Raw genomic sequence first — 26,188 nt, 5'->3', positions numbered from 1 at the left:
ATCAGATTGACACTTTATACAGGTTCCTCCCACATTAAGTAGATGAGCATTTTAATGAGGCAATGTCTGGGACAGAATTATGCCTTGCACAACAAGCCAGCAATATTTACAAGTCAAGCAGGACCTGCCTATTTGGGGTCAACATGCTTCTGTACTATCCCTCTGAGGCTGTGCCCAAGCTGTCAAAATGGCGTCTCTAATTTTGGCTTTGTATTTTCTTTGCACTGAATTTGATTCTATTCTATTTCTCTTGGACAATATTGATCGACTAGTGACACATCCAGAATTTCAGGTCCCTCACACTCTCAAACTGCTCATCCTACCCAGACTGGAACTGTAGCACTTGGCACATGGATTGGCCTCATTGTGCTCCAATGTAAATGTACAGATTTTCCTTCCCCTTGGTTGTGGCTGAAGTGGAAAGGAAGCTGGCCAGTAGAGAGGGGTTCTTTCTAAGGTAGTCCGAACTTGATGCCAACCTGAACGCAGACTTCAAGAGGGATTTATAGAGAGAAATCTGAAGAGAAATTTGAGTGGGAGCCAATGAGAGCTCTGCATTTCTGAAAATGCAGCCACTTTTATTTTGGTACCTAAATATGAATTTAGGTGCCTAAATTCATTCACCCACATTTGATATGTTTGGCCAATATCAACACTATGTAAAGTAATTAAACATAAATAATATGTTGTAGCGCAAATCACGTGTGTGCAGAAAGATATGTCTACACTGGTCACATTACAAAGTATCTTCTCTTGTCTGAGCTATCACCAGTTCCAGCAGTATTTCCCATGTCAAGGAAATTTTTTTTTAAGTTTGACTATTGGAGATATAGATACAACTTAACAATGCCAATCCCAAACATTTAAAAATCATTAGACAACATTTCCCCTGAAAAAATCACAGGACCATCTTAAAATGCATTTGATTTACTTTAAAAATTGGGACAATTTGTATTTGTCCTTAGTGCCTTAGGGTACAGTTGGGTTAGATTTTCAAGCTTTCTTTGCAAACTAGTAGGGCTAGATACTTTTTAAAAATGAAAGCTAAGATTCTCGCATATTACCATGACTCCTGGAGCTGGGACTTTAAGAAAAATACCAAATATCATAAGACTTATGCTAAAATTACAAGAATTGTCATCACTATAGATACATGGGTAACTAGATCTCTAGCTGTATACCTACATTTCAGGTAAAGGAGTATTATCTCACCAATAGATGGAAATAGAGTGTTTTCCATTCCCCTGTTGTATTGCCAAGAGGGTGAACCAGAAGTCTATGAGCAAGTAAACCCTCTGCAGACAGGACTTAAGAAGTCCTGGATCAGGAATTAATATTTTGCAATGGAATAATAAAGGCAGGATTTCTGCTTCTAGGAAGGCGTATCCTGCTGTCTTGTGCTCAGTCACAAGAAAGAAGACTCAGTGCTTCCCAATACATTAAAGATTGTGACTAACAGATGGTCTGTTTGATCTGTAATCAGATGGTTTTTAATTTATCCTTTTTGAAATCAAGGCTACCAGACTGACAGCACAGAAGCTGCTGTGACATGAAATAGATAGCAAACATCAGGCTAATTTAAAACCCACTCAGATCCACTTGCACAAGCAAGAAAGATCAAAGAGGAAGGAAACTGAAGCGTTTATGTTTGAAGTTAACTATTTAATGACAAGAAAATAATGTGACTTGCTTTCTTATGAGTAGACATTATTCACATATTTTAAAAAATAGGGTTACTGAAGATTAAGGACATATAGAGCAGTAATTGACAACCCAGTGCCACCAGGAAGGGAATATTGTACTGCTTGTTTAGTTTATGGGATTGAACAACTGGATTTGTACAGAATCTTTTTTTTAAAAAAAACACTGGTGGATTACGAGAGCTGATCAAAAAATGGGATGATTTTTGGTGAAAAATATGTCCCTTTTTTCAATGAATAATTTGGAATTTCAAAATTTTCCAGCTAGCTTCATGGATTAGTTTTGCAGCAAATTCTAATGCCTAAAGAGAGAACAAGACCAATTGCTCCAACTGCACCAGAACACTTCAGAACCCTGACGTATCCTGGTGCAAAAACCCAGCACAGGGATCTTGCTGTATTCATTCAATTTTTGATCCTCAACTTTAAATTCCATGGCATTAATAGAAAACAAGTGTAGCTGCTTCTACTGCACCCAAACGCCCCAACCCTGGTGCATCTTGAGATTTGCTGGAGCATGGATTTTTCTGGTCAAGTAGGAGTGACACCATGTGTTGTCTGTTTTGATAGTGTGGGGGCCAAAAAGGTGGTAGGATCCAGCCACTCCAGAACTTGCATATGTATCTTTGGGGTGCTTTTGAGTAGGGATGCACTTGGGATCTGTAGTTTTTAGTGGAACTGGAACAGTTGCACTCCTCTACTTAGCTGGTAGAATTTTGGGAACAAAAAACTAGCTTGATTCAGTAGTGTCGAGGTGCCAGCTACATGTTTTTGTGGTGCTTCTGTGCCACTTTGCGGTAGCTAATAGCTGCTATGTTTTGTCTATTTAGTAGAATTTGGGAGCATTGTCATTAAAAATTGGCAAGGTCCAGGTATCAGAAATGCATTTTCCCAGTGTTATTAGGCTGGGATGCATGGGGAGTGCAATTTTTCCAGTGTAGTAGGAATGGTTATCCTTGTTTTCTATTTAGATGTAGATTGTAAGCTCTTTTGGGCAGGGACTGTCTACTATTCTGTACAGTGCCTAGCACAACCCATTCTTGGCTGATCTTCAGGCACTACCATAAAAAAAAGATTCATAACAAATCATACAGTTTGGTGGTCGGAACCAGAAATGGCAAAGCTCCATGGATCCAGGTTTTGTATTTTGATCAGTTGACTTTCTGGTGCAGTAAGAGCAGCTACACTTGTTCTTTTTTCAGGCCTTGGAACGTGAGCCAAAATTGGGTGGCTCTAGTAGGATCCATGCGCTAGATTCTGCATTTTTGTGGCATTCGTTTGCCAGAATGCAAGACGGTCCAGGTGCAGCTAGACTTGTTTAATTAGTCACTACAATCTGGAGTCTTAGAGCCAAGATCTGGCTGGATCCAGCAGGATGCAGGTGCCGGATCAGGGGGTTTTGCTGCAGGGGTAGGCCCCAGGGTCTGGACGCCTGTGTGCGTGCGTGGCACTTGTTCACTATAGTGATGGTGGGACACTCTGGGGGGCTTGGTAACCCGAACTGGCAGGAGGCAGGTGGCTGTAGCGTTACCTTTTCCCCGCTGTGACCCTCTTCGGGCTGCAGATGTTCGGGGGGCGGGGAGGGGGGGCGCTGCGCTGGGCACCGCGGGGTGCACTTTTCCTTCGGGCTCCGGTGGCCAGAGCACTTGCCTTTGGCAAGGCGGCAGAAACGCCACCTCGCCTCCCCGCGCTCGCCGGCCGGCCGGCCGGCGGCAGGTCTCCGCTGGCCGGCGCTGACGGGGGCCGGCGGCGGCGCGAACCTCGCTCCACTCCGGCGCCCCGGAGGCTGGTGAGCGACGGGGGCGAGGGCCGGGGGTGGGAGTCCCTGACGTGGCCGGTCCCCATTGGTTCTCTCCGGCAGCGCATGTTCCGCGGCGTCTGGATAAAGGCGCCTCTGGCGCCTCCAGCCTCCACCACCTGCGGGACGCCTCCTAGCGAGCCGGCGCGATGAGCATCGAGGGTTTTGTAGGCAAGTGGACCCTCACCTCCAGCGAAGGCTTTGATGACTACATGAAGGAATTGGGTAAGGAAGCCTTGGCGGGGCAGAGAGACCGTGTGGACGGGTTCAGAGTAGCAGCCGTGCTAGCCTGTATCCGCAAAAAGAACAGGAGGACTGGTGGCACCTTAGAGACTAACGCATTTATTTGAGCCTAAGCTTTCGTGAGCTACCGCGCACTGCATCGGATGCATTGGGTGGCATAAAACATGTGGGGGACAAAATCCTCGATCCCCGTCGGAGGGAGGGGAAGGTGGAGGGGGCGGGCGGGCTAGGTGCTGGGGCTCTCTCCTTCTGCTCCTGGATAGAAAATAAAGGAATGTCCCGATCTCTTCCCCCAGCGGCGAGGACTTTTCATTCAGGCTCTCCCTGGCTGTTTGGGGGGAAGAAATGAGGTTTGCTGGCCTCTCAAAAAGAACAGGAGGACTGGTGGCACCTTAGAGACTAACACATTTATTTGAGCCTAAGCTTTCGTGAGCTGCAGCTCCCTTCTAGGACTAAATCCCATTGTTGCTGCCTGCTGGAAGGAAAAACCGTGCGCTCACTTGTATACCTGTGTAATTTATTAGTCTTGTCTGTATGATCCTGGATATATATATATATATATATATATATGTGGGGGGGGAAGGACCTAAGATTTAAGGGGCCCCTTCTTTGGGCCCCCGGCGCTCGCTCCACGCTGCTAGTTCATCTGGGCTCTAAAGCTTTGTGCCCGGCGTCTTCAGATGCTCTGTCCAAGGTCTGCGGGGGCGTCTCAGTGCCTGATGCTAGGAGCCGCCCGGGAATAGCTTGCTAAATAAAGGGAAAGGATTCCCAGGGCGTCAACATAAAAGCAGCCGTGCGACCTGGAGCAATGGCTTGAATAGCAAGAGCCTCTCTCCCCCGCTGGCTAAGCTGGTGCTGGGCGGAGCACGCCCTCCTGGGGAGGGGACCTCGTGGGCTGGTTTTGGCCCTGCTCTGGGGTTAGGGAAAGGGGAGAACAGAAAACAAAATCATATCCACTATAGAGAAAATGAACATGTGTGCATGTCAGTATTATGCTGTACCTGAGACGGGTAGCACCAATACATCTGTGCGTTCATTTTGCCTAAACAAAGCATCTGCTGTGAGGCATTTGTAACCTCGTGGTTTGCTGAATGTCTAAGCCCCTGGACATAATTTGCTCTCAGTTCCACTGAAATAACTGGAATTCCTCCAGATTCTCATCAGTGGAAGTGAGAGCAGATTGGGACTCAGTGGTATATACACCTTGAATTTCTTATTGTTATAAACAAAGTAGCTTGCGTATTATCTGGTTTGAGAGTTTTTGTGTTGTGCATTAAATCTGCAAAATCAGAGCACACTGGATTGAAACTGACTAGCTCACAGTTCCTTATATTAACATTTCAATAATAGATTGGAAACCTGTGTGTGTGCAGGCAGGCTTTCAGCTAAATGACAGTCTTTAGTGTTAAGTGCAGGTGGGTAAATGATAGAATGAGAAGAGAATGGAGTAGGAAATCCCCAACTATAACACACAATTATCAGCCTCTTCCTAGTTTCTTTTAAACTTGCACTGTAATGCTCTCACCTGAATTTGTCTGATAGTAGATTATCAGAAGGGGTCACATCAATGCAGCTGCTATTGGGATACAAAATACCATTGAAGAGACTCTTACATTTTGCATCTAGCAATAGAATCTGTATTCCTTAACAGTTCCAGTGGTAGCACCACCAGTCAATTCACACTCTAGCCCAAGTATTTTCTTCCTTGAAAACTTCCTCCCAGTTTAAGTTAACTTCAACTGCCAATCTTGACTGTTCAGAAATCTCAAGGGAGCCCCCTCCTCCCAATTCTGAGATTGAATTAAAAAACTGTTGGGGTCCTTTTAATTTCCCTAATGGGTTTTGAATCTTTTGGGGTCATGTTTTCAAGATGGGTTATGGGATATTCTGATGTGAGGTGCCCTCATTGAAGTTCTTCCCCTGTGGATAAATAATGAAAGAGTAATTGGAACAGGGGGACTGGCTATACAGATAGCCTGGGGGAGGGAAATGTACATTTGGCTACAACAGTTTAATGGCGTTACTGCAGCTCAATGTGGTGTGACTGCTCCTTGCCAAGCCACTTGCAGTACAGTCTTCTGTCACAGTACAGCAAGCCAGAGACAGCAAAATTAAGAGTTGAGGTAAATTTTTCAAAAAACTCCCTTAGGCACTTTTGAAAATCCTACCCTAAATAATAGAGTTCAAAAAGAACTTTTTAAAAAATGATAAACTGTTTAATTGTTAATAAATTGCCACATAAAGAGTGCAACTTATGATATTGTAAACATTCATAGCGAAGCAATACAACTTCCTGCTATGCATTATGACATTAAACAAGAGTGAAGACAGGCAATGTTTGTTTCCAAAAAAAAAAAATCTAAATCAAGATCTTAAAATCAGACCTTGCAAAGACAGTCTCTGTGAAGTACAAAATATAATAAATTGTTAGTTTGTGGTACAAGTCAACCACACACTTGGGAAATTAAAAAGTTAAAGTGAACATACTAGGTCCTTAGCTCATGTCTGTCTTCCCCACCCCATTTGCCCCCAGAAAACAAGTGTGAAAAGAGGTATCAGCCTGAATTCTGACTTATTTTTTATCACCACCCTTAACATGTTTATCAACACTTTTTTAAAAGCATATTTAAGTTAGTGTAGGGCATATTTAGGCTCCATGTGAATTTAGATTTTAAATCTGAATCATTTGCAAGATTGAATGCAGATTTTGCTAGGAGTATATATTTGAAAGAGTGAATGGCTCTAAATATAGTCTGCAAGAAATTGTTGGCACTTAACACAACTCCTTCTACCGTTCCTGTCCAGATGATCAGTTCTAAATATTACCTTCAGAGCAGTTGCATGTCTGCACAAGCTACAGTTTCACATTTTCAGACCTCGCCTACAATCTTACCATCGAAGAACCAGCTCTTTGTAATGTTTCCACTTTCACCTGTGTCATGATTGGGTCTCAAGATTGCCTGGCTCTTCTGCCTTCCTGATGGGAGCCCTAACCACTGGACTACAGAGCATAGGTGCCGACTCCATGGCAGCTTTGGAGCTGGAGCACCCACTGGCAGCCAAGCTCCCTACCTCACCTCCACCTCCTCCCGTCAGCATGCCACATCCCACTTCTCTGCCTACCTCCCAGCGCTTGCTGCCACCAAACAGCTGTAGCAAGCTCCAGGAGGGAGGGGGAGGAGCAGGGTTGGGGTGGAGATTTGGGAAAGGAGTTGGAATAGGGACAGGGAGAGGGTGGAGTTTGGGGAAGAGGTTGGAATGAGGGCAGGAGGGGGCAGGGCAGGGATGGAGTCAGGGTGGGGTCGAGGGCAGTGGGGGGTCAAGCACCCACCCGTGCCAGTAGAAGTCAGCACCTATGCTGCAGTGTGTGTGTGTGTGTGTGTGTGTCTGTCTCTCTCTCTCTCTCTCTGTGCTGCTTCCTCCCCCACCTCTTCTTCCCCCCCCCCCCCCATGAGTTTCACTGAGTATAAATACTTGTATAGTCATTGGGCCAGAGACAGAATAATTCTCTAGTCCAGTGGTTAGAGTACCCATGTGGGATTGCCCAGGCCAGTTCCCTTGCTCCAATCACTCTTCCACTATTTCGCCACAGTGGAGCAGCTTCAACAGGGGAGTGGGCAGCCCCTGTTCAGTCCCTTCTTTCCCCACTTCTGGCAGACTGGGGAATTTAACCGGTGTATCCCACTTCCCAGGCAAGTACTCTAACTACTGAGCTAAAGCTATTAAGTGGGCTTCTCCTCCTCCAGCTCTTTTGTGCACAGCAAGGCAGGCACCTAACCCATTCCTGCAAGAAACAGTTTAGATACTGGAGCCACCTGACTCCAGGCATCAGCTTCCTGTTCATGGATCGCTATTGCTAAGCAAAGATAGGCACAGCCCTACAGCCTGGACTTAGGCTCCTATCTCGATGAGCTGGGAGGGGCTTAGTACACAACCCTCTCTTGAGCATCTCCCAATGGCTAGCTTAGGTAGCTGCCTGCCTAGCATGCTAGCTTTTGTGGATTGCATTTGAAGGCACATGTCTCTCCCCATGCATTGTATTGGGAGCCTAGGTGCCTAACTCAGGCTTTGTGGATTGTAGCGTGTTCTGTGACTTTCTAGCTGTTGCAATACTGAGCATTGTAATGCCTTTGTGGATCCAGGCCCTTCTGTTTTGGATGCAGATCTCACCACAGTAATGTATGCACTTAGCTTCATTTTGGAATACTGCACTGTGCTGTATGTAAGGGCATTTGAAGACTATTCAAACTACAGCTACTAGAGAATGCAGCTCTGTCTTACTTGGTGACACTTCTTGAAGAAAGAATGTCACCCTGGAGCTTTGCATTGGCTTCCAGTTTATTGTTGGCTGCAATTTAAATGGCTGATTAATAGCTGCTGTATAAAGCCCTGCATGGTGAAAGTCCTGAGTAATCCCAAAGCCTGAAACCTGTTGAGTGAGTTGAGTTGGGTAAAGCACTCACTGGATTAATCAAGAGGGGTTGGAGGCAAGGTGCTTTTTGATGAAGGCACCAAGTGCTTCCTTTAGTAGTGTGCTAAAGGACTACTTTGTTGAATTTCAAGTCGTGCTCCAAAGCTTATATTTTTCCTTTAAGCTTTTTTTCTGCAGAGGGGAGTCTTCTAGTTTGGGGGGATTTAATACTTTTGACATTGGTCTGAATGTGCATTTTATTATTACACACATGTCTAGAGACAGCTGGGTGTTCCATAAGTAAGTTAGAAGAAATACATCTACATAATGAATATACATTTAAATGTAAATTGTATATAAATATGAAAGTGGATTAATTTTCCAGTTTGAAAAGTCAACTGGAGAACTTTTTAAACACAGGTCACTTAAATTTGGACACAATCTTCTAAAGGAACACTACTTTACAGCTTATTTCCCCTTTTCCACCTTCCACATCTGTTTGTATGAACAGATACTGCTTTTCAGGAGATTTGCAGGTCCTACGGGGGAGAAATGGAGTCAACTTAGATCTCAGGAGTATTCAGGATGAATGAGTCTGCAAAATGAATTTCTACTCCCTCGCCCTGGATAATTAAAAGGGATCCTCTCTCTATGTGGGCTTAGTGTTTAATTGTCCCCTCTACTATATGCTGTTGCTCTTGCTCTGTAGGTGTGGGTATAGCCCTGAGGAAAATGGGGAGCATGGCCAAACCAGATGTTTACATCATCAAGGATGGAGATGCAATCACCATAAAAACAGAAAGCACCTTTAAATCTTCACAGCTCGTCTTCAAGCTGGGTGAGAAATGTGAGGAAAATACATTAGACGGCAGGAAAGTTCAGGTTAGTACAAGAGGTGTGTGGTGTGTGTTGTTTTTTTTTTTTTTTTTTTTTGTTTGTTTGAATACACCCAGTCCACTGGAGTGGCTGGTTTATAGATGGATTCAATTCAGGTTTCCCTCACTCTTATGTTGAGTAGTACCCTGCTCTGGTGGTGGTGGGTGGGTACTTCTGTCATCACAAGCCCCATTGAAATCCATCAGTTTTTATGGACTAACCAGTCTACAAATGGTAAAATACTGAAACCAAATAAAGCCTGATGTTTGGTTAATCATTTTTCAGTTCATTACAGTTCATTTTCAGTGACACACCTTGGGATAAAACTGGCAGCTCTCCAGACCCATGTTAAAAATACCAAAGGCCGAAGTTCACTTTCATTGAAGTTAATGTCAAAAAAGCCTTTTGATTTTTAATGGGAGCAGGATATGGCCCTACAACTAATCTGACGATCCAATCTCACATTTGCATAACAAGTGGAATAACCTATATAGGGAGTAAATTTAAATATGACTCGGACTCCATATTCCCCATCTTTACAAGAGTTCAAGTAGCTTTCAACTTGACTGATTAAAGGGACTATACCTGGGAGGAGTAGGTGGAGGGTGAAAGATTATTCCCTCTTCATAGGATTCTCTCAGGCCAATTTATCTCCTTGTGTGAATGCTGACCACTTGCCAAGACCCTCCCACTCACCTGTGCACTGGCAACATATCAGCCAAGTGCTACATTCAAATGTAGATGACATGTATGAGGAGACTAACTTGGCACACTAAGCAGGTCTTGTTCACTTAAATTGTGCATGCTGTTGAAGTCATGTTTCATGTATAAATGTGCCAAAGCAGTGACTGAACAAGAGCAAAGTAATGGAAGAACAGGAGCCATGAGAAATTGAGTGAAATCCTGGCCCTACTGAAGTCAATGGCAAAACTCCCATTGACTCCAATAGAGCCTTGGAGTAGAGTATGGGAGTGCATCACCTCCACTCAGACTGAGTAAAATATTTAAGTCCTGCTTTTCTTTGCAGAGTATTGTCAACTTAAATGGTAACACGTTGACTCAGCTCCAGCAGTGGGATGGCAAGGAGTCCACAATAACACGAAAGATAGAGGATGGGAAACTGGTGGTGGTGAGTGCATTCCTACTTTCTGATCATTGACTACTGCAAGACTGGTTTCAGAGTAGCAGCCGTGTTAGTCTGTATTCGCAAAAAGAAAAGGAGTACTTGTGGCACCTTAGAGACTAACAAATTTATTAGAGCATAAGCTTTCGTGAGCTACAGCTCACTTCATCGGATGCATTTTCAGTACTGCAAGACTGTAGACTATAGCAGGAATCTAACTTTAAAAGAGACTCAATCTATTTTAAACTGCCATCTGCATCCCTGTGTTCAGTAATTTAGCCTATATCAGGGTTCTCAACCTTTTTCTTTCTGAGGCCCCCCAACCTACTATAAAAATTCCATGGCTCACTGTGCCACCACAACTGGCTTTCAGTAGATTAAAAGGCATTAGGGAGTCGCAAGCAGGACAATAGCCCAGGGCCCTATGCCTCAGGGAGCCCTGTAAAGCAAAGTTGCTTGGTCTTTGGCTTCAGCCCTGGGCAGCAGGGCTTGGGATTCTGCTTTCTGCCCTGGGCCCCAGTGAATCTAATGCTAGTCCTGCTCTCTGGTTTATTTTGGTGGACCCCTGAAACTTGCTTGTGGCCCCCCCAGAGGGGCCTGGACCCCTGGTCGAAAACCACTGGCCTATACACTATTGAATTTCTTTGTTTTTCCAGGAATGCGACATGAATGGCTGCAAGTGTAAGAGAATCTACGAAAAAGCATGAGGACATTGTCTCCATACTGGGTTGGAGCTTGCTAGAAACCAGCTCAGTTTAGCGAACAAAGCTCCTCTACTCTCCAGTTTTTTTCTTTTCCCTGTTTTGTAGTATTTCAGTGAACTGCATAGCTGTGTGCAATCATATTTCAAAGCTATGATGTAACTATTCTGAATGGTGGCTGTTAAATAAAATTTTCAGATACATGAAGTGGAGCTGTTGTCAATATAGTGGAATTTTAATTTATAGTGGGGTTTTCTTTCAGGTGAAGATTTATAAAAGCTCATTAGTTATGCAGGGGAGCCTAAAATCAGTATTACATCAGATGATAGGGATATCATCTCATTGGAACACTTAAGGTACACTTAACAGCAAACTGCAGTTTGCTGTTAGCTATTAATATTTACGATATTGACGATAAAGGTGATAAAATTGTATCAAGTGGAACAATCATTGTTATGGTGCAGAATTTTTCTAACCACTTTAAGATAGTGCCTTTTGCAAAATCAGTAGAGTTGAACTGGTTCAAAATGAGGAAAACTTTATCCATTGTGTTTAAACAGCTGAGCACACTTTTTTTTAGTTGGTTGCTTTCTGGTAAGAATCAACACCCCCTAACCCAAATAGTCATCTTGTACATTTAGGGGCCAATAGACATGATAAAACTTAAGCGAGTGCTTTGCTGAAAGGAGGCCTTAATATGAAAATACACTTTCTATTCTAATAGCCTTTTCTTAATAGCAATATTTTCCAGCAACATTTTCTTATTTCCTTTTTTAGTAACATTCTGAAAATTCTAAACCATGAATTACTGAAATATTTCCTTAGCTTAAAAGCCTCAATTTTACTTGCTCAAAACATCTGGTAATGCAGTTTATATGCTCACATGTGCAATAAATTATCACATATTAATGTCTTGGTTATTTTAATAATTGGGAAGTGGTCAAAACAGATCGTATGAAATTGCTATTAGTCTAGTCTGATGGCACTGAACAAACTTGTTCTGAAAGCTAAGACTAGCTGGCAAAATTTTAACAGGATTCTAAATAGTAGGTTCAGAAAAACCTATAGTCATAAACTCACTGCTTGCATTTTGAACTAATCACTACCTCATTCCTACTGATGTCTTAGCTAGCCACTGCAAATACTGTCTGGTGTACTAACCAATTGTTCTATGTGTTGATGCTACCTAATATGGAACCTAAAATTTTCCTTCCATAAGGTAACTTTAGGCCATTTCTTCTTATGAGTTTGTGAATGATCCCCTTTATTTAAATCTGCAGGTATTTGTAGATGGATTATAGTTCTCAAGTTTTTTTTTCTAGATGCTTTCTTCATATGTCTTATATTTCTTGATCAGTTTTTTTGACTGGCCCATCCTTGTATCATTTTTGGTCCCTTTTTGTATTTTTCCTTTTTTGGTAAGCTTCCCTAACTTTTGAAGAGATTTCTGTGATGTATTCATGTGGTGTGCCAGGACTACATAGCATGTTCTAATGCTACTGAGTAAACTTGAAACTAAGAATGGCTCTACTGGGTCAGACCAAGGGTTCATCTAGCTCAGTAGTCTGTCTTCTGACAGTGGCCAGTGCCAGGTACCCCAGAGGGAATGAACAGAACAGGTAATCAAGTGATCCATTCCCAGCCTCTGGCAAACCCATTCCTGCCCATCCTGGCTAATATCCATTAATAGACCTACCCTCCATGAATTTATCTAGTTTTTTTGGAACCCTGTTATAGTCTTGGCCTTCACAACATCCTCTGGCAAGGAGTTCCACAGATGGATTTTGCATTGTATGAAGAAATACTTCCTTTTATTTGTTTTAAACCTGCTGCTTATTTTCATTTGGTGACTCCTAGCTCTTGTGTTATGAGAAATAGTAAACAGCACTTCCTTATCTACTTTCTGTATACCAGTCATGATTTTATAGACCTCAGTCATATCTCCCCTTAGCCATCTCTTTTCCAAGCTGAAAAGTCCCAGTCTTATTAATCTTGCCTCATATGGAAGCCATTCCATACTCCTAATTTTTTGTTGCCCTTTTCTGAACCTTTTCCAATTCCAATATCTTTTTTTGAGATGGGGTGACCACATCTGCACACAGTATTCAAGATGTAGGTGTACCATGGATTTATATAGAGGCAAAATGATATTTTTCTGTCCTATTATCTATCGCTTTCTTAATTATTCCCAGAATTCTGGTTGCTTTTTTGACTGCTGCTGCACACTGAGTGGATGTTTTCAGAGAACTAATCACAATGATGCCAAGATCTTTCTTGAGTGGTAACAACTAATTTAGATGCCATCATTTTAAATGTATAGTTAGGATTATGCTTTCCAATGTGCATTACTTTGCATTTATCAACATTAAATTTCATCTGCCATTTTGTTGCCCAGTCACCCAGTTTTGAGAGATCCTTTTGTAGCTCTTCATAGTCTGTTGGGTCTTAACTATCTTGAGTAATTTTTGTATCATCTGCAAATGTTGTCACCTCACTATTTACCCCTTTTTTCAGATTATTTATGGTGCCACATGTAGAAGCTATGAGCCTGGATTTGTGAAGTGAATTTCATCTCCCTGCACTCCACCCACATATAGTCCAAATACAACTCCCCAATATGTGGGGAGTGAATTTCACCTCATCTACATTTGCCTGTTTAAAATTTTGGGCCCACAGCATAATATTTTTCAATACCACTAGTGCACAGGCCTGTATTTATGACATACTCTAATACTGGAAAGATGTTTTTATAATTAACATGAAATGTGGCAAAGGCAGAATTTGCTACAAGAACTAGACTGACAGGTTATTAAACAGAAAACTAATGTGCCAATATATAAAAAGGGTAAAGGGGACAACCAGGGTAATATTAAGCTCTTCTGTCCGACATCGATCCTGGGCAAGATAATGGAGTGGCTGATACAGGACTTGATTGATAAAGATTTAAAGGAGTGTAATATAATTAATGCCAATCAAAATGGGTCTATAGAAAATAGATGCTGTCAAACTAACTTGATATCTTTCTTTGAGAGTATTAGCTTGGTGGATAAAGATAACAGCGTTGATATAATATACTTAGATTTGTGAGGTATTTGACTTGGAATCTCATAACATTCTGATTAAAAAATGAGAACAATATAAAATGAACATGACATGCATTAAATGGATTAAAAGCTGACTGATGGGTCTCAAAATGTAATTGTAAATGGGGAATCATCACTGAATGGGTGTGTTTCTGATGGGGTCCTGCAGAGATCAGTTCTTGGCCCTATGCTATTTAACATTTTTATCAGTTACCTGGAAGAAAACATAAAACCCTCTTATAAAGCTTTCAGACCACAAAAATTGGGAGAGTGACAAATAATGAAGCAGGGAGGTGGCTAATACAGAGTGCTTTGGATCACTTGGTAAGCTGGGTACAAGCAAACAACAAGCATTTTAATGTCTTGTATGCATCTAAAAACAAAGAATATAGGTGATACTTGCACAATGGGGCTTCTATCCCAGGAAGCAGTGACTCTGGGGAAAAAAAACTTGTAGGTTGTGGTGGATAATCAGCTGAACGTGAGCAATGGTGTGGTAAAAAAGGCTAATCCAATCCTTGGATGATTAAACAAGAGAATCACAAGAAATAGAGGCTATTCTACTTCTGTACTTGGCACTGGTGCAACCTACTCCTAGGGGAGTTCTGTGTCACTGCACAATACAGAATGCTGCAAAAATTAATGTTAGGTGCGCAGAATTTTCTTTTTCCCAACAGAAATGGGCTGCAGAAATGTTGGCTGCCATTAGGGACCACTGGATGTGGCAGACCCCAGCTCACAAATAGAGGACAAGACCATGGGGAAGGAACTGGAGGGTTCCAGCAGCTGCAGTTCCCAGCATGCCCTGAAGTAAGGAGGCAACAATCTGTGCAAGCTCAGGACCCAGCATCAGGCTGTTTCTCCCTCTGGATCCCTGGGCTCTAGGAGGGTAGGGAGTGTGAGTGTCAGGGTGGGGGGAGGGCCCACAGCTGGGATCTGGGGAGAGGGGGTAGGTGTGAGTATCTGGGCCAGGGGACCTGCAGCTGGGCTCTGTGGGGGAGGGAGCAGAGAAACAGGAACTGGATTGTCATATGGGTTTCTATAACTCTCTACTCCTGGAGGAATTTTTGTGTATGTCTGTATTGTTTCAGACATACTTGCTGACTGGTATTTTGAAATAAATTACTAAAATAATTGAAACTGGCGTGATTACATAGTGTTGTTTTGACAAAATTTGCAGAATTTTAAAATATTGTGCACCGAATTTTTAATTTTTTGGTTCAGAATTCCCACAGGAGTAGCAACCACCTCTGGAATATTTGTGTCCAGTTCCTCTTTCAACATAGGGTGACTAGACAGCAAGTGTGAAAAATTGGGACAAGGGGTGGGGGGGTAATAGGAACCTTTATAAGAAAAAGCCCCAAATATCAGGACTGTCCCTATAAAATCAGGACATCTGGTCACTCTATTTCCACAGTATAAGAAGGATGTTGATAAATTGGACAGGGTTCAGAGTAGGATCCCGAGAATGATTAAAGGACTAGAAAACATGCCTATAGCAATAGATACAAGGAGCTCAATCTATTTAGCTTAACAAAGAGAGGGTTAAGGAGTGATTTGATTAGTCTGTAAATACCTATATAGGCAACAAATATTTAATGATGGGCTCTTCAGTCTAGCAAAGAAAGGTATAACATGATCCAATGCCTAGAAGTTGAAGCTAAACAAATTCAGACTGAAAATAAAGCATACAAGTTTAACAATGAGAGTAATTAACCATTGGGACAATTTACCAAGGGTCTTGGTGGATTCTCCATCCTGGACAATTTTTAAATCAAAATTGGATGTTTTTCTAAAAGATCTGCTCTAGGAATTACTTTGGGGAAGTTCTATTGCATATATACAGGAGATCAGACCAGATGATCACAATAGTTCCTTCTGCCCTTGGAATCTATGAAAAACAGCACAACATGATAGTTAATTTGCAATCACTGCTTATTACTTTGTTGTTTGCATTGTTAACACCACATAATATTTAATTGTTCGCCTTTCATTTGAATAGAAAAAAGGTTTCCATGTCTTTCATGGGACATCTGTTTCTTTTGTGATGAGGTTACTTTTGATGGAGCAGGACATAGAGGGCTATCTGGTTTTGTTTGTCTTGTTCTACCACAAACTCCAGGTGCCTTCATAATAGTAAGCAGATTGTGATCTGAAAATGTGCTTTCTTCCTGGTTACCAGTCAAGTGACTTATTTTACCATAATTACATGGTTGTGGCAAACCACCTCATTTTGAAAGAGGATGATGATAAATGAATACAGCTGTAGATTTAGGGCCTGAGTCTGCTAACACTTATACACATGCTTAACTTTAAGCATGCGAGTAGTCCCATTAACATCAAAGGGAGACTTAAAGTTAAGCAGATGTGTAAATGTTTGCAAGGTTGGGGCCCTTGAAGACTAGATAATAGTGTTAAAATGGCACTTACGTTTGAGTTTTGAACTGTATGATTTGTAATACTCAATTAGATTTTCAAATTTTTCTTTCCAGTCTGTTTCTATTCTCCATTTGATAAGATAAGGTTTTCTTTCTTTTATAGCGCACATGAAAATATGACAGATTGTCCTTAGTGCTAAAATGACTGATTTTGTCCTTGAATATTGACTAATTATCCCTAGTTCATCACGTCACATCACATAGGATGGCTAAAAACCTATAAGAAGCTGCATTAACAGATCAAAAACAAGAAATAAGGCAATATCCAGTATTCCTTCATAGCATGACTGAAGAACTATAAAGCATAGAAGCAAGTTCTGGCATGTCACTGTGGTTCCATCCTTGATGATAATTTTAGGGACAGATAAAGTCTTTTATTTTTTTAATTTTTTGTGGCTGTGGGAGAAAGACAAATGTGGAGGGAACAGACAATGCTGCTCTGCTTACGGTTTCATGGTCTCATTAAAGGATGGAAATAAACTGGCATCGGTTCTGAGATGGCTGGAGGAGCAGCCTATGATAAATTAGCAACAGCAATTAATTATGATCGGGTCAGAGATGGGGGAGGGGAGTCAGAGCTCTTAAGAGTATTAGATTTTGTGGAATGTTATGCATGTCAGCTCAGGCTACCTGGCCACTCAAGGCCCAAGAAGGATGCCAGGACTCGGGTAACATAATTCATGGTAATTGTAGGAGGAAAAATTCAGTATCCTAGAGAAAAATGAGTCATTGAATACCAATTCTAATTCATTCAATGGATCATAAAATATGTGATTATTCCTTACACTAGGCCTAAAAAACTGTGAATGTTTATATATAAAGCTATGTTCAATACACCCACTTCTTCATGAAGCAATTCACTCCAAGTGACTCATTTCTTCTTTAAGTTAGAATCTAAGAATAACTGTCTTGCCACATCAAAATGAGTATTTTCATCTCCAAGTCTGCATGCATACATATAAATTAGTATCCCCATTATTCAAATGCTGCACCAAAAGTCTCATAGTGCACCACTTTCTGTGAAAAAGCTGTCCTTAAATTTGAAAGTGTTTCTCTTCTACCTGAGCCTGATTTGGAAAAACAAGAAACTATATAGTAGGCTAGCTCCAGACACGAAATTTTGTAATTGAGCCCTTCTCTACTTGGGTACATGTTAGTACTGCTAATGTAAGCCTATGTATTGACAGCCTACAGCCCTTTGCACAGCTTATTAAATAGATTACTCTTCCCAGTAAAAGGCATAATCCCCCTCGGATGAAGGTGCATGGGACCATGTTAACATGCATTAAATGTCCTTTGGCTCCTCAGCTCAGTCCCAGAATGTCCTCCAGTGTTTCACCCATGGAAGATTGGTGGAGAACATAAGAATGGCCATACTGGCCAAAGGTCCAACAAGCCCAGTAGGCTGTCTTCTGACAGTGGCCAATGCCAGGTACTTCAGAGGGAGTGAACAGAACAGGTAATCCTCAAGTGATCCATCCCTGTATCTCCTGAGGTTTTGGAGAGAAGTCAGAATTCAAACAGACACATTTTATCCCATGATTCCTCTCCTGGTTTTGGCTTTTCAGCCCTTGTATGTCAAACCAGAATTTGTCCCACATAGCTTAGAATTTATTTACTTTTCTTTATTAGAGAGATAAAAGTAAGATTATTTGAGCATGTCAAAACACAAACATGTTGTGGCTTACCTTTTTTTTTCTGAATCAATTCTCACTAGCAAATGCTTTTAACTACTCTCTGGAGATATTTACAGGTGAAGTCAAAGTCAGTCAGAGGAGAGGTATAAAGTTTTAGCAATAAATGGAATTAAATCTAATTCAGAATCAGTTTCAAATAGTGTCTGCAAAATCCACTGAATCCTAATTATTTTACTTATAGTTCCAATTAAAAAAAATTCATAAAGTTCCATAAAGCACAATAATAAAACTGTAAAACTAACCTGAGAGAAGGCAGACATGCTGTTATTACGCTAATGGTTAATACTTAATGAAGGGCCAGCCTCTATCCCTTTATGCACATTGTACAGTATCTTATTCCACAAGTAGTCCCACTGCAATCATCAGTTGAAATCAGTGGGGCTACTGGCACAATAAAATTCTAAGTAACACCAGTAGGGGTGACTGAACCTGGCTCATATTTTTTGACACATTCAAAGTGCTAAACAGAAATTAAGGGCCAGGTTGTGATTTTCAGCCATGGCTTATGACATTAGGTATGGAGGAGCCATGCTGCAGTGTGAACCCAGGAAAGAAATCTGGCCATCTTCCAGGATTCATCCTGCAGTTCTGAGGAAGTAACTGACAGGCCATCAGTCCCCAAACCCTGTAGAACAGAGCAGCATGAACTCCCCAACGGGCTTGATGGCGCAGAACCAAGATCCACTGACCAGCATTCCCTCACCCTGTCCTCCCCACCTGTTGAAGGTGTTAGTTCCCAGAAGCCCTGGGAATGCAAAAACTGTGATTATTATACCTGGTCTTCCAGCAGGCCTGGAAAGTTGAGGGCTGGAAGCAACTTGCACTTCCTCCTCACCCCATGCACAAAAGTGCAGGGCTGGACACAATCTGGCCTTAACTAATCAATTATTTCAACAACCCTGAGCGGTACATAAGTATATGGACCGAACGGGAAGTACAGGATCTGATCGCTGTATGGGGAGAGGAATCGTGCTATCAGAACTCCGTTCCTATTTTCAAAATGCCAAAACATTTGTCAAAATCTCCCAGAGTCTGAAGGACAGAGGCTATAACAGGGACCCGAAGCAGTGCCGCATGAAAATTAAGGAGCTGAGGCAAGCCTACCAGAAAACCAGAGAGACAAATGGCCGCTCCGGGTCAGAGACCCATATGTGCTGCTTCTATGATGAGCAGCATGCCATTTTAGGGGGTTCAGCCACCACTACCCCAACCGTGTTGTTTGACTCCTTCAATGGAGATGGAGGCAACACGGAAGCAGGTTTTGGGGATGAGGAAGATGATGATGATGAGGTTATAGATAGCTCCAAGCAAGCAAGCAAGCGGAGAAACCAGTTTTCCCAACAGCTAGGAACTGTTTCTCACCCTGGACCTGGAGCCAGTACCCCCCAAACCCACCCAAGGCTGCCTCCTGGACCCACCAGGCGGAGAAGGGACCTCTGGTGAGCGTACCTTTTAAAATAGTATACATTGTTTAAAAACAAGCGTGTTTAATGATTAATTTGCCCTGGCATTCGCGGCACTCCTGGATGTACTCCCAAAGCCTTTACAAAAGGTTTCTGGGGAAGGCAGCCTTATTCCGTCCACCATGGTAGGACACTTTACCACTCCAGGCCAGTAGCACATAGTCGGGAATCATTGTAGAACAAAGCATTACAGTGTATGTTTGCTGGCATTCAAACAACATCCATTCTTTATCTCTCTGTGTTATCCTCAGGAGAGTGATATCATTCATGGACACCTGGTTAAAATAGGGTGCTTTTCTTAAGGGGACATTCAGAGGTGCCTGTTTCTGCGGGGCTGTTTGCCTGTGGCTGAACAGAAATGTTCCCCGCTGTTAGCCACGAGGAGGGGGGAGGCAAAATGTGACCTTGTAACGAAAGCACATGTGCTATGTATGTAATGTTAACAGCAAGGTTTACCGTGAAAGAGTGTACCCATGTTCTATAAAATGTGTCTTTTTAAGTACCACTGTCCCTTTTTTTCTCCACCAGCTGCATGTGTTTCCAGGTTCACAGGATTTTCTCCTTCCCAGAGGCTAGTGAAGATTAGAAGGCGAAAAAAATGCACTCGCAATGAAATGTTTTCTGAGCTCATGCTGTCCTCCCACACTGACAAAGCACAGACGAATGCATGGAGGCAGACAATGTCAGAGTGCAGGAAAGCACAAAATGACCGGGAGGAGAGGTAGCGGGCTGAAGAGAGTAAGTGGCAGGCTGAAGAGAGGGCTGAAGCTGAAAGGTGGCGGCAGCGTGATGAGAGGAGGCAGAATTCAATGCGGAGGCTGCTGGAGGATGAAACTACTATGCTTCAGCATATGGTTGAGCTGCAGGAAAGGCTGCTGGAGCACAGACCGCTGCTACAGCCCCTGTGTAACCAACCGCCCTCCTCCCCAAGTTCCATAGCCTCCTCACCCAGACGCCCAAGAATGCTGTGGGGGGGGCCTCTGGCCACCGAGCCACTCCACCCCAGAGGATTGCCCAAGCAACAGAAGGCTGGCATTCAATAAGTTTTAAAGTTTTAAACTTTTAAAGTGCTGTGTGGCCTTGACCTTCCCTCCTCCACCACCCCTCCTGGTGCTTTTCTCCTCCACCACCCCTCCCTGGCTACCTTGGCAGTTATCCCCCTATTTGTGTGATGAATTAATAAAGAATGCATGAATGTGAAGCAACAATGACTTTATTGCCTCTGCAAGTGATGATCGAAGGGAGGAGGGGAGGGTTGTTAGCTTACAGGGAAGTAGAGTGAACCCAGGGGCAGGGGGTTTCATCAAGAAGAAACAAACAGAACTTTCACACCATAGCCTGACCAGTCATGAAACTGGTTTTCAAAGCTTCTGTGATGCGCACCACGCCCTCCTGTGCTCTTCTAACCGCCCTGGTGTCTGGCTGCATGTAACCAGTGGCCAGGCGATTTGCCTCAACCTCCCACCTCACCATAAATGTCCCCCCCTTACTCTCACAGATATTGTGCAGTGCACAGCAAGCTGTAATAACAATGGGAATATTGGTTTCGCTGAGGTCTAACTGAGTCAGTAAACTGCGCCAGCGCTCTTTTAAACGTCCAAATGCACATTCTACCACCATTTTGCACTTGCTCAGCCTGTAGTTGAACAGCTCCTGACTACTGTTCAGGGTGCCTGTGTATGGCTCCATGAGCCATGGCATTAAGGGGTAGGCTAGGTCCCCAAGGATAACTATAGGCATTTCAACATCCCCAGCAGTTATTTTTCTGATCTGGGAATAAAGTCCCATCCTGCAACTTTTGAAACAGACCAGAGTTCCTGCAGATGTGAGCGCCATGTACCTTTTCCGGCCATCCCACACTGATGTTGGTGAAACATCCATTGTGATCCACTGTGATCCAGTGCTTGCAGCACTATTGAAAAGTACCCCTTGCCAGCTTGGTGCTCTGGTGCCAAGATAGGGATATGGCTTCTGTCTATGGCCCCACCACAGTTAGGGAATCCCATTGCAGCAAAGCCATCCACTATGACCTGCACATTTCCCAGGGTCACTACCCTTGATATCAGCAGATATTTGATTGCATTGGCTACTTGCATCACAGCAGCCCCCACAGTAGATTTGCCCACTCCAAATTGATTCCCAACTAATCTGTAGCTGTCTGGCTTTGCAAGCTTCCACAGGGCTATTGCCACTCACTTCTCAACTGTGAGGGCTGCTCTCATCTTGGAATTCATGCACTTCAGGGCAGGGGAAAGCAAGTCACAAAGTTCCATGAAAGTGCCCTTATGCATGCAAAAGTTTTGCAGCCCCTGGGAACTGTCCCAGACCTGCAACACTATGCGGTCCCACCGGTCTGTGCTTGTTTCCCGGGCCCAAAATCAGCGTTCCACCACATGAACTTGCCCCATTAGCACCATGATGCCCGCATTGCCAGGGCCCATGCTTTGAGAGAAGTCTGTGTCCATGTCCTCATCACTCTCGTCACCGTGCTGACATCGCCTACTCACCCGGTTTCGCTTTGCCAGGTTCTGGTGCTGCATATCCTGCTGGATAATGCACATGGTGTTTAATGTGCTCCTAATTGCCAAAGTGATCTGAGCGGGCTCCATGCTTGCCGTGGTATGGCGATTGCACAGAAAAAAGGTGCGGAACAATTGTCTGCCATTGCTCTGATGGAGGGAGGAGCAACTGACAACATGGCTTACAGGGTTGGCTTACAGGGAATTAAAATCAACAAAGGGGGTGGCGGCTTTACATCAAGGAGAAACAAAAACAACTGTCACACAGAATGGCCCCCTCAAGGATTGAACTCAAAACCCTGGGTGTAGCAGGCCAATGCTCAACCCAAAGCTCAACCCACTGAGCTATCCCTTCCCCTGGTATTTCAAACAGGATTGAATCTCCATTAAACTTTTCAAGGTGCCCCTGACAGACCTCACTGAAATGATTGTCGGCTGTTATTTTCACGGAGGGGGGAGCAAATGAATACAAAACAAATCTGGTCTATTTCTTGTTTTGATCCACTCCATCTATCTTTTACATCTTTGGCTGGCAGCAGACAGTGCAGTAGGACTGCTAGCCATCCACATCTCCTGGCTGCTTGGCAGAAGATGATACAATAGGGCGGCTGGCAGGACTAAAGAGAATGACCTGGTCGAGTCACTCCTAATTTAGTTCCTGAACCCATGTCTGCCCAGGCGCTCCTGTCCGATCTTACCGAGGTGGCCAGGAGCACCTCGGACATGATGATGACGATTATCAGGCCTATTGCACTCTCTGCTGCCACAAAGCAATGGGTTGCTGCTGCTGCGTAGCAATGCAGTACCACGTCTGCCAGCACCCAGGAGACATATGGTGACAGTGAGCTGAGTGGGCTCCATGGTTGCCGTGGTATGGCGTCTGCACAGGTAACTCAGGAAAAAAGGCGTGAAATGATTGTCTGCCATTGCTTTCACAGAGGGAGGGAGGGAAGGGGGGGCATGACGACATGTACCCAGAACCACCCGCAACAATGTTTGTTGCCCCATCAGGCATTGGGATCTCAACCCAGAATTCCAATGGGTGGAGGAGACTGCAGGAACTGTGGGATAGCTACCCACAGTGCAACACTCCGGAAGTCAACGCTAGCCTCGGTACTGTGGAAGCACTCTGCCGAGTTAATGCACTTAGAGCATTTTGTGTGGGGACACACAAAATCAACTATATAAAAATGATTTCTAAAAAACTGACTTCTATAAATTTGACCTAATTTCGTAATGTAGACATACCCTCAGGAGAGCTAATCCCTTACTTTAGAAATAAATTAAGATTAAACCAAATTAAGGCCACTTTAATTCTGAATGAGAGTGTCCACACAAAGGTTTTATGCAGTTTAACTAATCCACTTTAAATTTACACTTTTAGTTAATTTGGATTAGTTTTCCTGAGTGTCTGCATGTAGACAAGCCCTTATACCGCAGAGTTTATTGCAGAACTGATGACTCCTTTTTTGTGGGGGTTCGGAGTAGTTCAGTCTCCACATCAGGTCAGACCTGGGCCTCTCCTGGCAATGGTGATGTATATGCTAATTTATTTTGTGAAGTGGACTGCTGTTTATCAGGAGCTAAGATTGCCCCATTTAAGGGTGCATCCCTCAGACCTTAATTAGCACTTAGAGCCAGACCTAAAGCCCACTGAAGTCAGTGGGCAACCTTCCATTACATCAGTGGTTTTGGCATCAGGCCTTGAACCCTAATTTTAGGGTACGTCTACACCATTGCTAGGGATGTGCTTCTCACTTCTGATACACAGACTTGTGCTGGCGCTGCTCGAGCTAGTGTGCTAAAAACAGTAGTGTAGCCAGGTGCAGCATGGACAGTGGTTTGAGCTAACCTCCCAAGTACTTATCCATGGGGTCTGGGCAGGTTTGTACTTGGATGGCTAGCTTGCGCTGCTGCCTGGGCTACACTGCTATTTTTAGTGTGCTAACTGGAGAAGAGCTAGTGCATGTCTGTCCACCAGAGCTGGGAAGCACACTCTGAGATACAGTGTAGACGTACTCTTAGCCCTGGTCTACACTACGGGGTTAGGTTGAATTTAGCCTCAGCTCTCGTCCCCTAATGCCCCTACTCTACTTGCGCTACACTGATGACATCTTCATCATCTGGACCCATGGAAAAGAAGCCCTGGAGGAATTCCACCATGATTTCAACAATTTCCATCCCACCATCAACCTCAGCCTGGACCAGTCCACACAAGAGATCCACTTTCTGGACACTATGGTGCTTAGAAGCGATGGTCACATAAACACCACCCTATACCGGAAACCTACTGACCGCTATTCCTACCTACATGCCTCCAGCTTTCATCCAGACCACACCACACGATTCATTGTCTACAGCCAAGCTCTACGATGCAACTGCATTTGCTCCAACCCCTCAGACAGAGACAAACACCTACAAGATCTCTATCAAGCATTCTTACAACTACAATACCCACCTGCTGAAGTGAAGAAACAGATTGACAGAGCCAGAAGAGTACCCAGAAGTCACCTACTACAGGACAGGCCCAACAAAGAAAATAACAGAATGCCACTAGCCACCACCTTCGGCCCCCAACTAAAACCTCTCCAACACATCATCAAGGATCTACAACCTATCCTGAAGGACGACCTATCACTCTCACAGATCTTGGGAGACAGGCCAGTCCTTGCTTACAGCCCCCCAAACTGAAGCAAATACTCACCAGCAACCACACACCACACAACAGAACCACTAACCCAGGAACCTATCCTTGCAACAAAGCCCGTTGCCAACTCTGTCCACATATCTATTCAGGTGACACCATCATAGGGCCTAATCACATCAGCCACATTATCAGAGGTTCATTCACCTGCGCATCTACCAATGTGATATATGCCATAATGTGCCAGCAATGCCTTTGTGCAATGTACATTGGTCAAAGTGGATAGTCTCTATGTAAAAGAATAAATGGACACAAATCAGATGTCAAGAATTATAACATTCAAAAACCAGTTGGAGAACACTTCAGTCTCTTTGATCACTCGATTACAGACCTAAAAGTGGCAATTCTTTAAGAAAAAAATTTCAGAAACAGACTCCAACAAGAGACTGCTGAATTGGAATTAATTTGCAAACTGGATACAATTAATTTAGGCTTGAATAGAGACTAGGAGTGGATGGGTCATTACACAAAGTAAAACTATTTCCCCATGTTTATTCCGCCCTTCCCCCCAACTGTTCCTCAGACATTTTTGTCAACTGTTGGAAATGGCCCACCTTGATTATTACTACAAAAAGCTTTCCTCCCCCCCGCACGCTTTCCTGCTGGTAATAGCTCACCTTAAGTGATCACTCTCGTTACAGTGTGTATAGTAACACCCACTGTTTCATGTTCTCTATGTATATAAATCTCCCCACTGCTTTTTCCACTGAATGTATCCGATGAAGTGAGCTGTAGCTCATGAAAGTTTATGCTCAAATAAATTTATTAGTCTCTAAGGTGCCGCAAGTACTCCTTTTCTTTTTGCGAATACAGACTAACACGGCTTCTACTCTGAAACCTTTAAAATGTCTGCGTCTACACAACCAACGCCGTTCCATTGACCTAAAGGGCTCTTAAAATTGACTTCTGTACTCCTCCACAGCAAGGAGAGTAGTGCTAAAATCGATCTTGCTGGGTCGAATTTGGGGTAGTGCAGATGCAATTCGATGGTATTGGCCTCTGGGAGCTATCCCAGAGTGCTCCAATCTGACCACTCTGGACAGCACTTTGAACTCCGATGCACTAGCCAGGTACACAGTAAAAGCCCTGGTAAATTTTGAATTTAATTTCCTCTTTGGTCAGCTTGGCGAGCTCAGCAGCACAGGTGATCATGCTGTTCCCCCAGATTCGTGAACAAGCTCCAGCATGGACCGAAAGGGAGACACTGGATCTGATTGCTGTATGGGGAGAAAAATCTGTGCAGGCCTGTCATAACCATAAGGGTAGCCTAAAATTTCTCCTTACCTGTAAGGGGTTAAGAAGCTCAAATAACCTGGTTGGCACCTGATCAAAGGAACCAATGGGGACAAAAGATACTTTCAAACCTGGGAGGACGGGGGGCGAGGCTTTGTTTTGAGTTCTTTGTTTCTGTGTTCGTTCGCTCTTGGGACAA

General features: G+C 43.5%; 1 protein-coding gene and 1 long non-coding RNA gene across 2 annotated transcripts; one reads left to right on the top strand and one right to left on the bottom strand.

The window, feature by feature from the left end:
• Nucleotides 1–3,555: 3,555 nt before the first annotated feature.
• LOC119851274 (fatty acid-binding protein 5-like) lies at nucleotides 3,556–11,064 on the top strand. Its single transcript, XM_038390853.2, has 4 exons — nucleotides 3,556–3,723; nucleotides 8,862–9,034; nucleotides 10,056–10,157; nucleotides 10,808–11,064. The coding sequence occupies exons 1-4, from the start codon at nucleotides 3,648–3,650 to the stop codon at nucleotides 10,856–10,858; spliced, it is 402 nt and encodes a 133-aa protein (XP_038246781.1). The 5' UTR covers nucleotides 3,556–3,647; the 3' UTR covers nucleotides 10,859–11,064.
• A 44-nt stretch (nucleotides 11,065–11,108) lies between these two features.
• On the bottom strand, nucleotides 11,109–11,384 carry LOC122458644. Its single transcript, XR_006278746.1, has 2 exons — nucleotides 11,266–11,384; nucleotides 11,109–11,235 (listed from the first exon to the last, which is right to left on the bottom strand). It is a non-coding gene; the product is annotated as an uncharacterized LOC122458644 (long non-coding RNA).
• Between the last annotated feature and the right edge of the window lie 14,804 nt (nucleotides 11,385–26,188).

Source organism: Dermochelys coriacea, chromosome 2 (assembly GCF_009764565.3).
Source record: "Dermochelys coriacea isolate rDerCor1 chromosome 2, rDerCor1.pri.v4, whole genome shotgun sequence".
NCBI classification, from domain to species: domain Eukaryota; kingdom Metazoa; phylum Chordata; order Testudines; family Dermochelyidae; genus Dermochelys; species Dermochelys coriacea.
The sequence above is the reverse complement of the archived record's forward strand: the minus strand, read 5'-3'. Positions and strand labels throughout refer to the sequence as shown.

What these genes read in the sequence shown, in the direction of transcription:
- LOC119851274 (XM_038390853.2), top strand. Translation starts at nt 3,648, where the DNA reads ATGAGCATCGAGGGTTTTGTAGGCAAGTGGACCCTCACCTCCAGCGAA. An exon ending in TAGACGGCAGGAAAGTTCAG is followed by an intron (nt 9,035 to 10,055) that starts GTTAGTACAAGA and finishes TTTTCTTTGCAG; the next exon opens with AGTATTGTCAACTTAAATGG. An exon ending in AGGATGGGAAACTGGTGGTG is followed by an intron (nt 10,158 to 10,807) that starts GTGAGTGCATTC and finishes TTGTTTTTCCAG; the next exon opens with GAATGCGACATGAATGGCTG.